We start from the raw sequence: 13,981 nt of genomic DNA, 5'->3' as shown, positions 1-13,981 counted from the left end.
CTTCAAGATTAGTGCTCTTTCCACCCCATTCAAGCTGTGTCTGGAGAGGGGATTGAGACAGTTAGTATATGCTGGTGTCTTAAGAAATTTGGCTGTGAAGTAAAACGGGAATAAGGTAATGGTTGGGAGATGGTCATGGAGAGTTTTACAATACTAACAAATAGTGTAACCATTCAAGAGGAAGAATGCAGTAGGAATGGGCAAACTGTGACTTGGAGAAAAAAGATTCATTCCCTACAGGGAATCAATATTTTGAATCATTTTTAAATGTTGTATATAGAGACAGTTTTAAATTATAAAATGGAATTCTTCATGTATTAGATACAACTATTCTCTTCAATAAATTTAAAGAGTTCACCAGCAAAGTACAGACTTTAAATTTTAAAAAATGACACAAATAGCTCAACATTTCTCTAAATTTTCAGCATTTTATCACTCAGAGCTATATAGTCTATGGGAAATTGAAGTGGGAGAATTCTTATATTTCAGTGGGTGGTTCCTCAGCAGGTAAGGAACACATACTGTTCTGATTATAGAATGATTGTGTTCCTCTGTCAAAACTGTGAAATATTAATTGGGAAGAAAAATATGATAAAGAAATGCCGCAATTAAAAAATCTTACTGTGTTTTGTGTTTATATATAGTTCTGAAAGGCCCTTATAATATCAACACGTGCATCAAATTTTTTCCATATTCTGTTTTTTCATTCTAAGAAAGAACCTCTAAGAAAAGGTCATGATGAAAGAATAAGCATTTGAGAACTGTCAAAACACTGTGGTGGAAAAAGTAATAGTGGGGGATGGAGGACTTGTTTTTCCAAATAAGAAAACGTTACTTCAAAGTCATTGTACATGAAACTATATGGTAAGACAAATAAATAAATAGACCAATGTAACAGGCTAGAGCCCAGAATTAGATCTCAGATTATATAGGAATTTAATTATGACAAAATAGTATGTCAGTTAGGATGGTTTGGGCTGCAAGTAATGGGAACCTTCATTAAATTGGCTTTAACAATAAGGAATTTATACATTATGGGAAGTCCAGAGGTAGGATGGGTTTCAGATTTGATTAATTTAGGAACTCAATCATGTTATCCAGACCGGGTTCTTTCCATAGCTTCAGTCTCTCATCCTGAAAGTTAGCTTCATAATTAGGCTTATAGCAAGATGACTACAGTTTCTCAGGAGTCACATCCAGACATAATTAACCAAAGTGAAAAGCAATCTGTAGCCCTGTCTTAGAAAAACTCAAACTTTTTCCAGAAGTCTTCTATTTCTGTCTTCCTCATATCTATTGATCAGTCAAATACCTATTCTTACACCAGTGACAGGGAAGGGAGATGGAATTACTTTTAGTCCCACTATTGCTGTAATGAATTGTAACCCTATTTCACCCAGTTGTTTAAAATCTCAGATGAATTTTTAAAGACTTAAATGTAAAAAAATAAAAAATAAACAATTAGAATCTTAGAAAAATAACCTAGAAAATTAAAGTATAGCTTAAGGTCAGAGAAACCTTTTATGTAAGATAGGAAATCTGAAAACCATAAAAGAAGAAAATATACTTGAATGCTTGAAAATGTTTAAATTTTATATGGAAAACAATTCCATAAGTAAAATGAATATAAGAAGAAAAAAGTCATTGCCATGCATACAACATGTAATGGGTTATTGTATAAAGGGTTTCTATAAAGGGTTCTTACAAACTGGCATGAAAAAGATAGAAAATAGAAGAACAAATCCAAAAGGTGGATGATTGTTTGAAAAGATGCTTCCTAACTTTTAGTCAAAGAAATGCAAATTAAGGTAATAATGAGATACTACATCCTCTAGTCTCTCAGAAGGGGACTGAAAGAGAATGGTACTCTTGTTCACCACTAGAAGAAACATGAATTACAACTTCTTTGGAAAGGTATTTGTTAAAATTTAAGTGTATATATAGATATAGATATAGATATATATATATATATATATCCTTTGACCAAGCAGCTCCACTTTGAGGAATTTATTCCATAGGAAATTCTACAAAGATTTTTTTTTACAGCACTGTTTGTATTGGCAAAAAAGCTTGAAATCACATGAATGCTCATCTGTAGAGGAATGGTTGAGTAAATATTTCATGGAATATTACACAACTATCAAAAATTCATTACATCTGCCTCAGTTGATTTGCCCTTGTTTCATGATGTATTGTCAAGTGTAAAAAATATGGTACATAGAAGAGAATATGATATCAGTATCATACAGTATGACCAAATGCCCCATACATATGTAAATATATTTGTTGATATTTGATTGAAAAAAGTATCAAGAGATATGTACCATGTCATTTATATTGGTCTGGAGGTAAAGGTATAAAAATAAGTTCTATAAAGATAACTTCAAAATGAGTTTTAAAAGTTAATATACTACTAGAAAAATACAACCTTGAAAGGCTGACCCAGAAAGAAACAGAAAATCTGAACAAACCAATTAGCAGCAATGAAATTAAATTGGTAATCAAAAAACTACCTAAGAACAAAATCCCTAAACCAGATGGCTTCATTGCTGAATTTTATCAAACATATACTGAAGACCTAATACCCATCCTCCTTAAAGTTTTCCAAAAAGTAAAAGACGAGGGAATACTCCCAAACTCATTCTATGAGGCCAGCATCACTCTAATACCAAAACCAGGCAAATACGCCACAAAAAAAGAAAAGTACAGACCAATATCCCTGATGAACATAGATGCAAAAATACTCAACAAAATATTAGTAAACCAAATTCAAAAATACATCATAAAGATCATTCATTCATTATGTTCAAGTAGGATTTATTCCAGGGATGCAAAGATGGTATAACATTCGAAAATCCATCAACATCATCCACCACATCAACAAAAAGAATAACAAAAACCACATGATCATCTAAATAGATGCTGAAAAAGCATTTGACAAAATTCAACATCCATTCATGATGAAAACTCTCAACAAAATGGATATAGACGGCAAGTACCTCAACATAATAAAGGCCTATATGGAAAACCCTCAGCCAACATCATACTTAAAAGTGAGAAGCTGAAAGCTTTTCCTTTAAGATCAGGAGCAATACAAGGATGCCCACTCTCCCCACTTTTATTCAGCATAGTTCTGGAGGTCCTAGTCATGACAATCAGACAACATAAAGAAATCAAAGGCATCCAGATTGGCAAAGAAGAAGTTAAATTGTCTCTGTTTGCAGATGACGTGATATTGCACATAAAAAAACCTTAAAGAATCCACTCCAAAACTACTAGATCTAATATCTGAATTCAACAAACTTGCAGGATATAACATTAATACAAAGAAATCTGTTGCATTCCTATATACTAATGGTGAACTAGCAGAAAGAGAAAACAGGAAAACAATTCCATTCACAACTGCATCAGAAAGAATAAAATACCTATGAATAAACCTAACCAAGAAACTGAAAGAACTGTACTCTGAAAACTACATGACACTCATAAGAGAAATTAAAGAAGTTACAAATAAATGGAAACACATCCCATGCTCATGGATAGTAAGAATTAATATTGTCAAAATGGCCATCCTGCCTAAAGCAATCTACAGATTCAATGCAATCCCTATCAAAATAACAACAACATTCTACAATGAAGTAGAGCAAACAGTTCTAAATTTCATATGGAATCACAAAAGACCCCAAATAGCCAAAGCAATCCTGAGAAGGAAGAATAAAGCTGGGGGGATTATGCTCCCCAACTTCAATCTCTACTGCAAAGCCACAGTAATCGATACTGGCACAAGAACAGACTCATAGACCAATGGAGCAGACTAGAGAGCCCAGATATAAACTCAACCATATATGGTCAATTAATATATGATAAAGGAGCCATGGATATACAATCGGGAAATGACAGCCTCTTCAACAGTTGGTGTTGGCAAAACTGGACAGCTACATTCAAGAGAATGAAACTGGATTACTGTCTAGCCCCATACACAAAAGTGAGCTCAAAATGGATCAAAGACCTGAATGTAACTCATGAAACCACAAAACTCTTAGAAGACAACATAGGCAGAAATCTACTGAATATAAACATGAGCTACTTCTTCCTGAATGCATCTCCTCAACAAGGGAAACAAAAGCAAAAATGAACACATAGGACTACATCAAACTAAAAAGCTTTTGTATGGCAAAGGACACCATCAACAAAACAAAAAGGTATCCTACAGTATGGGAGAATATATTTGTAAATGACATATCCAACAAGGGGTTAACATCCAAAATATATAAAGAACTCACATGCCTCAACACCCAAAAAGCAAATAATCCAATTAAAAATTGGGCGGAGGATCTGAACAGACACTTCTCCAAAGAAGAAATTCAGATGGCCAACAGACACATGAGAAGATCTCCACATCACTAATCATCAGGGAAATGCAAATTAAAACCACAGTGAGATATCACCTCACACCAGTAAGGATGGCCAGCATTGAAAAGACTAAGAACAACAAATTCTGGTGAGGATGTGGAAGAAGGGGAACCCCTCCTACACTGCTGGTGGGAACGTAACCTAGTTCAACCATTGTGGAAATCACTATGGAGGTTCCTCGAAAAACAAAAGTAGAAATACCATTTGACCCAGGAATCCCACTCCTTGGAATTTACCCAAAGAATACAACTTCTCAGATTCAAAAAGACATATGCACCCCTATATTTATTGCAGCACTTTTTACAATGGCCAAAATATGGAAGCAACCTAACTGTCCATCAGTAGATGAATGGAGAAAGAAGATGTGGTACATATACACAATGGAATATTATTCAGCCATAAGAAAGAAACAAATCCTACCATTTGCAACAACATGGATGGAGCTGGAGTATATTATGCTCAGTGAAATAAGCCAGGCAGAGAAAGACAAGTGCCAAATGATTTCGCTCTTTTGTGGAGTATAACAATGAAGCAAAACTGAAGGAACAAAACAGCAGCAGACTCACAGACACCAAGGAGGGACTAGCTGTTACCAAAGGGGAGGGGTGTGGGAGGGTGGGTTGGGAGGGAGTTGGGGATTGAAGGGCATTATGTTTAGTACACATGGTGTGAGGGGGCATGGAGAAAACAGTGTAGCACAGAGAAGGCAAATAGTGAATCTGTGGTATCTTACCACACTGATGGACAGTGACTGCAATGGGGTATGGGTGGGGACTTGATAATATAGGTAAATGTAGTAACCACAGTGTTTTTTCATGTGAAACCTTCATAAGAGTGTATATCAATAATGCCTTAATAAAAAAATATATATGCATATGTATGAAAAGGTTAATATCCTTGTTTAAAATGAGTTAAAGACAAGATAGAAAGCATTGAAAAGAAACGTATTAACATAAGTGGTAAATAGGTAATGAGATAGTACTTTTAGTTGATATGATTGACAAAGAATGTCAGTATGTGGCACATATCAGGAGAACTATCCCTCCCATCTGTTGCAGGGATGCATGCAATTTCAAACAAAACTGCCTGGAGGACAATTTTTATCAAAAATTTTAAGAGTACAAGGATATTTATTTCAGTATCTTCATGACAAAAATTAGAAACAAAATAAAATTCAATAAAAATATTATGTTTATTAAATACTAGGTAAGCACTATATCTAGGGGAATATGGACTGATAGGGAAAAACATTTGTAGTATATTGTAAAGATGTAAGTTCATGCTGTAGAAAAGATGAATAGCATTATATCATTTTTAAATAAAAAATGCATGTGTAATTTCCACAAGGATAATCACAAAAATGTTAACAGGAATTCTCAAAGCAATAGGCCCATCCAGCAACAGCAGATTATTCATTCTCTTCAAGTGCACATGGGACCGTTAGCAAAATAGACTTTATTTTACTAACTTTGAAAGAACTGGTCATATAAGGTATGTTCTTTGGCCATAAGGTAAATAAACTAAAATAGAATAAGCTAGGATGATAATAGGAAAATCTCCAAACACTTGGAAATTAAGCCACATGCTTCTAAATAACTTCTAAATAATCCATGGATCAAAGAGGATTCTCAAGAAAAGTTAGAAAATATTTTGAATGGAATGAAAATGTATACAACATATCAAAATCTGTGTGGCGTATCTCAGAAGGAGAGCTAGCAACAGAAGACAAAGAAGGAAGAAACCACACTCGGAAGATTTTGGAAGCAACCTAAGTGTCCATCAGTAGATGAATGGATAAAGATGTGGTACATATACACAATGGAATACTATTCAGCCGTAAGAAAGAAACAAATCCTACCATTTGCAACAACATGGATGGAGCTGGAGTATATTATGGCTGTGGAAACAAATTTTAGAAGAATTTAACCCTCTAACTTCCTTTCTAAATCGTTTTGTATTTGATTATCATCAGCTGAATTGAATGAATAAGTAGCTTGTCATCCCTATTGCACTTTATGGTGGAGCTAGGGATAGAAAAACAGGTAGCACAATGAATCAATAGATTGGTTTTGTTTTGCTTTGCTTAACTTAGGGAAAGAAAACTAGCATTTATGTGAATTTATTAAGTCTTGCTAGAAAGAAAAAGCAAAAACATAAATTTCCATATACAGCCTCAACTACATTTAATAAATACCTATCAGTAACACTAAACTTTTTTTTTTCTTTTAGGGACCTAGAGGTGAAAGAGGCTTTAGAGGTGAAACTGTAAGTTTGTGATTTAAGTATCACTTGCCACTAGGCTATAAGCTCTGTGAAAGCAAGGACCTTGTTTAATTCTTGCATTATGCCTCCGATTCTTACAGAATAAAAATAAAATTATATATATAGTTTTCAGGAAGTAGAAGTAATCTATGAGATTTATGGCAGTAAAACCTGGTAAGCCCTAAACATATTTAAGAACCTGCCAGTCACATTCTTCCCAGATCACTGTGTGAAATGAAATATTTGCCTTCTGAGGACTTAGGAGAGGAGATGCGAGCCTTCTTCACCAGCGCCAGAGCAAGAGCCCTGCCCAGTTACTTTAGGCATATACCAACTAGGTCACTCAGCACCCAGGAGGGCTGCGCAGCAGAAGCCATCATTCATTGTATATTTCAGCCAGTTGGAAACCATGGGGAGAGGATGGGCAAAAGGTCCACAGCCACTTTCAGGATCTATCTATCAGGACCTATCTTCTCCAAGTACTGTAGCTGAAACATAAAATTCCACTAGGATTAGAAAACTTAAGTATCTGTAACAATATCATAAACATTTTCATATGGAAAAAAATGCAGTGGCTCTGATGATTTAGAAATTCAATAGCTTATGCCTTCCTGCAAGTTATGGCTTATACTGGTCCTGTTTCCCACTCTTCTGGGATGTCGATTCTTCCAAGTTAAAGAAGGTATTTTGTACAGGGGCCACTTTCCCGAAAGAGATCCTACTGAGCTTATTAAAGCGGCAGCCATAAACAGAAGGCAGGTGAGGAGTGAAATGGGGGATTGAAACCAAATATAGAAGGCATATAAGAATAAACTTAAGATAGCAATAAAGTCTTGATTTCTAGGCAGTGAGATTACATAGTGACAGCTAAGATTTTTGCTTTTCATCAGAGAGTATGTTTGGGTTCAGAATTATGTAAATTGCAGTTACATCGATTAGTTGAAGAAGAGAAATTATGTGATTTCAGATAGCCTAGTAATTTCAAAGGGCACTAAAATAGATGCATTTAATTTGCAGAAATATGGCCCTCATATTTTCTCAGTAGACTTACTGTAGCAGAAAGCAAAGGTGTATTTATGAAGTGAAACCATATCCCCCAAGAAGAGTGGAAAAAGAAAGGAAATGTAGGGAGGCTCGAAATTTGCCCATTTTCCAGACCTGTCTGTCTCTACCTGCCTCCCTGACCTATCTTCTCCAAGTACAGTAGCTGGAACATAAGCTTCCATCAGGATTAGGAAACCTTAAGTATCTGTGACAATGTCATAAACATTTCATATGAAAAAAAAACTGAAGTGGCTCTGATGACTTAGAAATTCAATGGTTTATGCTTGCCTGCAAGTTTAGGTTGCACTGATAGAAATATGGCATCCAGAAAAGGGAAACATGGACAAAATTAAAGTACATTCAGAGGAGGGCTCTCTCAGATTGGTGATGTATCTGGGAGCTTTGTCTTGGAAAAAACAATTAAAATATCTAAGATGTTTAGTCCTTGTCAGACTCTGCAGCCTGATCATCTTCTCTTTGCTCTCTCTTTACTTGCTGGGTTTTGCACATGCTTTTTCTTGCCCATACTCTTTATCCCGGTAGTTCCTACTCATCTTGAGGTTAAAAATTAAAGATAATTTGCTTACGGCAGACTTGCTGATGTTTTATCTTCACCCAGCTGCCACCTGTGGACATAATACTGAGGACCAAGTACAATGCCTGGCAACTCTTCCTCAGTCTTTGCTTAAGTGTCCCTTAATCAGAGGCTTTTTCTGACATTCCATCAAAATAGCAACACTCCCATCTTCCTGAGATTCCCTTTATTTCCTTAATGTGTTTCCTTACAACCTGACATACTACATACTTATTTGCTTTTTTGTATTTTGTATTTCCCCTCTCTAGAATATAGATGCCATGACACAGATACTTTATCTGTTATTTACTGCTGCGTCCCCAGCGCCTAAGATGGTGCCTGTCTTCTGGCTGGTGCTCAATAAATACTTAATACCTTATTAGTGAGTGAATTAGAGAAGTTTAAGGTTGTTGGGACCTGATAGTTATCTTTAAACATTTAAAAGTCAAGGAGAATATGTATAATATGAGTAACTCTAGGGGATAATATTAAAATGATTTATTTCTTGAATGTTCAGTTTCTGGGCTGAGCTTCCTGAGAGATGGTTGAGTTTCACGAGGGCTGAAGTGTGTTTGATACTGTGTGATCCCCCAATTTGTGAGAGCACCTAACACACGATTAGCTTGGAATATAGCCTGATTGACTAAATGAATGGAATGCTGAGACCAGTTTCAGCTCAATATAATAATGAATTGTCTAATATAATAACAAACTGCTTTAAAACAAAATAGGTTTTGTGAGATAATGAGTGGCTGTCACTGAAAGCCTAATGACTGTCTCTCCGAGTTACTGGACTGGGATTCTTGCACTAAGTAGGGAATTAGAATATTAGAATATATTCCTCTGAAGCCCTTTCCAGCCCTAAGAGTCTATGATTACACATAAACAAACAAACCCCTCATAAAAGAACCAACAAAGACAGAGAACCTAACGAAGAGTTCTTTAAACGAAAAGTTTGTCCTTGTCAGCCTCCCATTCTGAATCCATCCACCCCTCCGTTTTTCATCACCAACACCCTTGTCCAAATCACACTGATGGCCTCCTGACTTCTTGCTACTCCTTCCACTTCTCCCCACTGCAGTCCATCCTCTGGAGTGATACCATTAAACCAGGATCGAATTGTCTCGCTCCCTCTTACCTAGGGAAGTCTTTCACCTGCTCTTCAAATGACTGATTCTTATCTCATTATTCAGGTCTCTGCTCAGATATCATCTTAGAAAAGACATCCATACTACTCTGTCTTGTTATTCCTGCTCATTCTCTTTTACAATATCCTGTTCTGTTTTCTTTTACAGCATTTGCACTATTTGAAATTACCCGTGTCTGCCTTTTTCTCTAGACCATAAACTTGAGGGCGGGAACTTTGTCTGACACACTTGTTATCAGCGTCTGGGACAGAACCTGCCATGCAGTAGGCAATTTTGAGAAATGAATTCCTAAATAGAGGAATGCTTACCCTAAAATTGAAAAGTTAGCAACTGTTTTCCAATTCTAGATGGCAAAGTAGCATTTCTTGAACATACTTACTAGTCTTTTGCTGTGTGGGCTACAATAGTTCTCTTTATAATAGGATGCAAACTCCCAGTACCCAGAGAGTACAAAGTGGCACTTTGTGTAGACAATAAAATTAGCTGTTGAATAAAAAGGATTAGCTAGCACATTAGAATTATGAGTTTATTCTGTTTTATTGTTGAATAATTGGTACTAAAATATCTTTTCATCATCTTTTTTCCTTTGACTCCATTATGGTTTAAGGAGCTTTATAAAAGTAATCTTTAAATTCCTAGAGATCATCTACAGTTAACTTAATCCATAAAATATGTGCAGTTAGACCATCGTCTGCTTTCATTCTATGGAAAAGTTAAGTAAAATTTCTTACATTCTCATTAGGACTTTTTCAGTACATTGTACGGGTTTTTCTTTTCTTTAAGGGAATGGTTTAAATAATTCACTGGCTAAAGACTTCTAATTAGCTGCTATGTTTCAGAATGTAATATTGTCAAAGGGGTCACCCTCAAATAATACTAATACATTGGGGCATTTTTGGAATGAATGTTATTAGCCAAGATCTATCATATTGAGACAAATATGACATTCCACTCTTTGTACAAAGATTCAGAATCACAACAATCTATCATACTGGCTTATAAATCTTACTTAAAATTTTTCCATGAAGCTGGCATAAGAATTCATTAGTGATTCTGTGCTTACCAAATTTTTTACCAAAACCAAATCATGATTCAGTGCCTTAGAAAAAGAAAGTTACAGCTTATTACACAACATGTGACAAGTATCTCTTTTAGCATAAATTTGGGTTGCTTGGAAATTTCGTATCTTCTACAATTTAACACTGTAAATTCTACTGATCCCAAATAGGCCCACTTCAACAATGACAGAGTTGTTTCTGTATTGCCAAATAAAAAAGAGTTTCTTTCCTTTCTATTCTATACTTGGTCCATGTCTGCCTACCTATAGACTATTTTAAAAATAATTCCCTGGATTCGTATATATATATATGAGTATGTGTATGTATATATATATATATATACAGACATGTATACATATACAGATAGGTAGATATAGATATATATAATTATAAAATTAGAGTTTTATGACATCCTGAGAAAATTCCCGGGTAGATAGAACATAGAATTCCCTCCTCTCCCCCTACTTCAAAATTATCATATTAATGGCAAATTAATCTTGAAAGGTTACAAAAATCTTCTAGTTTCCATGGGATCCCAAACACTTGTAGAATATGATTAATTTCTCCAGAAGTAATGCAAGAAGGATTGCTGGAAATAATGAGATGCATTTAATAAAAAGTAAAATTTTAACTCATAGCAGAAATAATATCCTAGTGTCAATCATCTGAAAAGGATTTTGACAAGATAACACAACTTGAAACATATAACTCAAAGCCACAGAAGTAGAAAAAAATAGAGTGAAAAATGCCACATGAATTTTTAGATTAGCTGCTTCATTTTTTTAATGGAAGTATAGTTGATGGTACAATATTATATTACCTCCAGGTGTACAACATGGTGATTCAACAATTATATACATTACCCAGTGCTCACTACAGGAAATGTATCATCCATCACCATACAAAATTATTACAATGTTATTGACTACACTCCCAATGTCATACTTTCATTTGCAAGACTTACTTTATCATTTTAAGTTTGTACCTCTTTATCCTCTTAACCTATTCCACTCATACCCCCAACCCTTCCACTAGGGCAACCATTTTTATAGCATGTTATCTAATTAAATTAATGAAATGTTGAAGAATCACATCGACATCTTCTCAAATATTACCTCTAAGTTAATATGTGTTCACAATTCTTGATTAATGTAATTATCTCTTGCTTCCAATTTGAAAGCAATGGGGATGGTCTAACCATTATAAGGAAAAACTAAATTATGGAAAAATATATCCTAAATATTAACAAATTAAGAACTTAAAGCATGTATGTATATGATTCTTTCTAAAATTCAAATATAGTATAATTTCATTCAAATGAAAAATTATCAAACTTTTAAAATTCAAGTACTCATTCCCCTTACATTCATATAAACTTTAAAATTCCCAACTTGTATGCATGTGTTTACCTTCTTTCTCCAAATACAAAATATGAGGAAGAATATTAATAAATGGCTTGAAAACCAAAGTTCTAAACTGAATCTTGGAGATTTATCTTCACTAGAGAGTTACAGTTATGTTACAGTTGAGAACTCAAAGATCAATATGTACAGCAACTCATTCAATGCCATATAGCTAATTACATACAGAGGTAGGAGCAGAGCACATGGCTCCTGATTCCCATGCCATTGCGTTTTTTTTATTAATCACAGTACCTCTCAGAAAATAAGGGTTAAGAGCACCTTGGGTAAGGAAGATGCTATATGCATACTCCTCATCTACATTAAGAGTTGCCCAGCCACTCACATGACAGATTCCACGTGAATAGATGTCTGATTTGTAGTTTTCCTCTTTGCCTTATAATTCACTGATTCCATCGTATTTGCATTACTGTCTAATAAAACATTTAATATCACTAAATTCCCAATTAGACCCTCTAAACCACTGGTTCCCAACCAGGAGCCATTTTGCTCCCCTCTCCCAGAAGACATTTGGCAATATGTGGAGATATTTTTGTTTGTCACAACAGGGGAAAAGAAAGAGCTGCTAGTCACATCTACAGGGTAGAGACCAGGGATGTGGCTGAATAACTGACCGTGCAAGTTTCTCAGTTTATTAATGGGAAAAGGGAAGTTCTTGGTACCTAAGCAAGAGTAAAGATTATGTAAATGCAATCTTGATTTAGTTTCATAAAGGCAAAATCTAGCATGCATAAGTTCAAAGACATGCATTTATCAGTATTTTTATAAAGTCTAATGAAAAACATATGTTACTTTTGGAGGTATTATATATAAATTCTGGGATTAAATGGAGAGAGAGTCTATTTTCAAATGTGGTGCATTCACTATAGCTAAATAACCACCATAATCATTTACATTAATTTGGTTTCCCTTTAGGAAATTAACATAGACAATCACAGTTTTATTATAAACTGCTTTAGATACTTTTTCATATACTCTCTAGAGACAATGAATAACTTTTCCTTAGTGGTGGGCTAGCTAGAGGAAGAAAAAGAACTTTTATTATACCCCTTTTTTATTGGAATAATATTTTGTTTTACTCAGCTAATTGCCTTCTTCTATTCAGTTGTTTCAGTGGGGTTGTCCTGCACTGTCTGGTTTGAAGTATTTCATTGGATCATATTTGTGATCTGACTTGTTTCTAACAAGCTGAAATTAACTCAATAAAATCAGCAGTAGAAATAGTTTTTTCTTCCTATGATAAATTCCTCTTTCAAATTAAAAATAAGGTATATATTTTATACTGAACTATAAGTGAAATATTGCAAATGTCAGAAAGATGCTAAGTGGGGTGAAATGTTAACTGTTTATTTAAATGATGTTGATCCAGAATGTAGAAAATTAGCCAAATTCACTCTGAGCCTCTATTTATTTAAAAGACCATCTCCAACATGACATTTCTGTAATTTATCATGCAACTTCTGAGGTACAGTTTTGTACATTTTCTGCTTTAAATTGTAATCATAAATCATGAAGACTAAGAAATGTCCAACAGGCACAGTATTGGAGTACTCTACATTTTTTAAGTTACTATGCATTGTTTTTTCTAGGTTTCACAGTATATTTATAGCCTTTGGCAATAAAAAAACACTTAATACAAGTCAAGCATAGCATCAATGGTATTCAAAACTCAGCTAAAGATTTCCAAACATATTTTAACTGTTCTAATTTCTAAATTAATGTTAGTCAATTTTAATATTATTCGCTCAACAATTTTTGAACACCTACTGTGTATTAGTCACGATTCTTGCTTCAGAGAATGAAAAGGTGATTAAGATACTTTTAAGGGTTTGGGACTTGCCAATGTGAATGCACAAGTGGTTAGTTGAGTAGGAGGGAGGTAGCATGGGGATAAGCAAAGTGGGTATTGAGTTTTAAAGGAATAGTGGAGGAGGAATGGGAGTTAAACAAATAGAAAAGGTAAGAAGATGCTTTGCTGGTCAAGAAAATAATGTATGCAAGAAAATGTATGTGTGAAAGAACTTGGAAGATTTAGAAATCTACAAGTAGTTGGTTATAGAT

General features: G+C 34.6%; 1 protein-coding gene across 4 annotated transcripts in view; it reads left to right on the top strand.

Moving 5' to 3' along the window:
- COL24A1 (collagen type XXIV alpha 1 chain) overlaps positions 1 to 13,981 on the top strand; it is a 364,470-nt gene that overhangs the window by 326,445 nt on the left and 24,044 nt on the right. For all 4 annotated transcript variants that reach the window (XM_073234227.1, XM_073234226.1, XM_073234225.1 and 1 more), the window contains one exon: positions 6,643 to 6,678. In XM_073234227.1, the coding sequence (XP_073090328.1) occupies positions 6,643 to 6,678 (36 nt within the window). The remainder of the gene's footprint in view (positions 1 to 6,642; positions 6,679 to 13,981) is intronic.

The sequence above is a fragment of the Manis javanica genome, chromosome 4 (assembly GCF_040802235.1).
Source record: "Manis javanica isolate MJ-LG chromosome 4, MJ_LKY, whole genome shotgun sequence".
NCBI classification, from domain to species: domain Eukaryota; kingdom Metazoa; phylum Chordata; class Mammalia; order Pholidota; family Manidae; genus Manis; species Manis javanica.
Note: the sequence above shows the minus strand (reverse complement) of the source record. Positions and strands in the feature narration are given on the sequence as shown.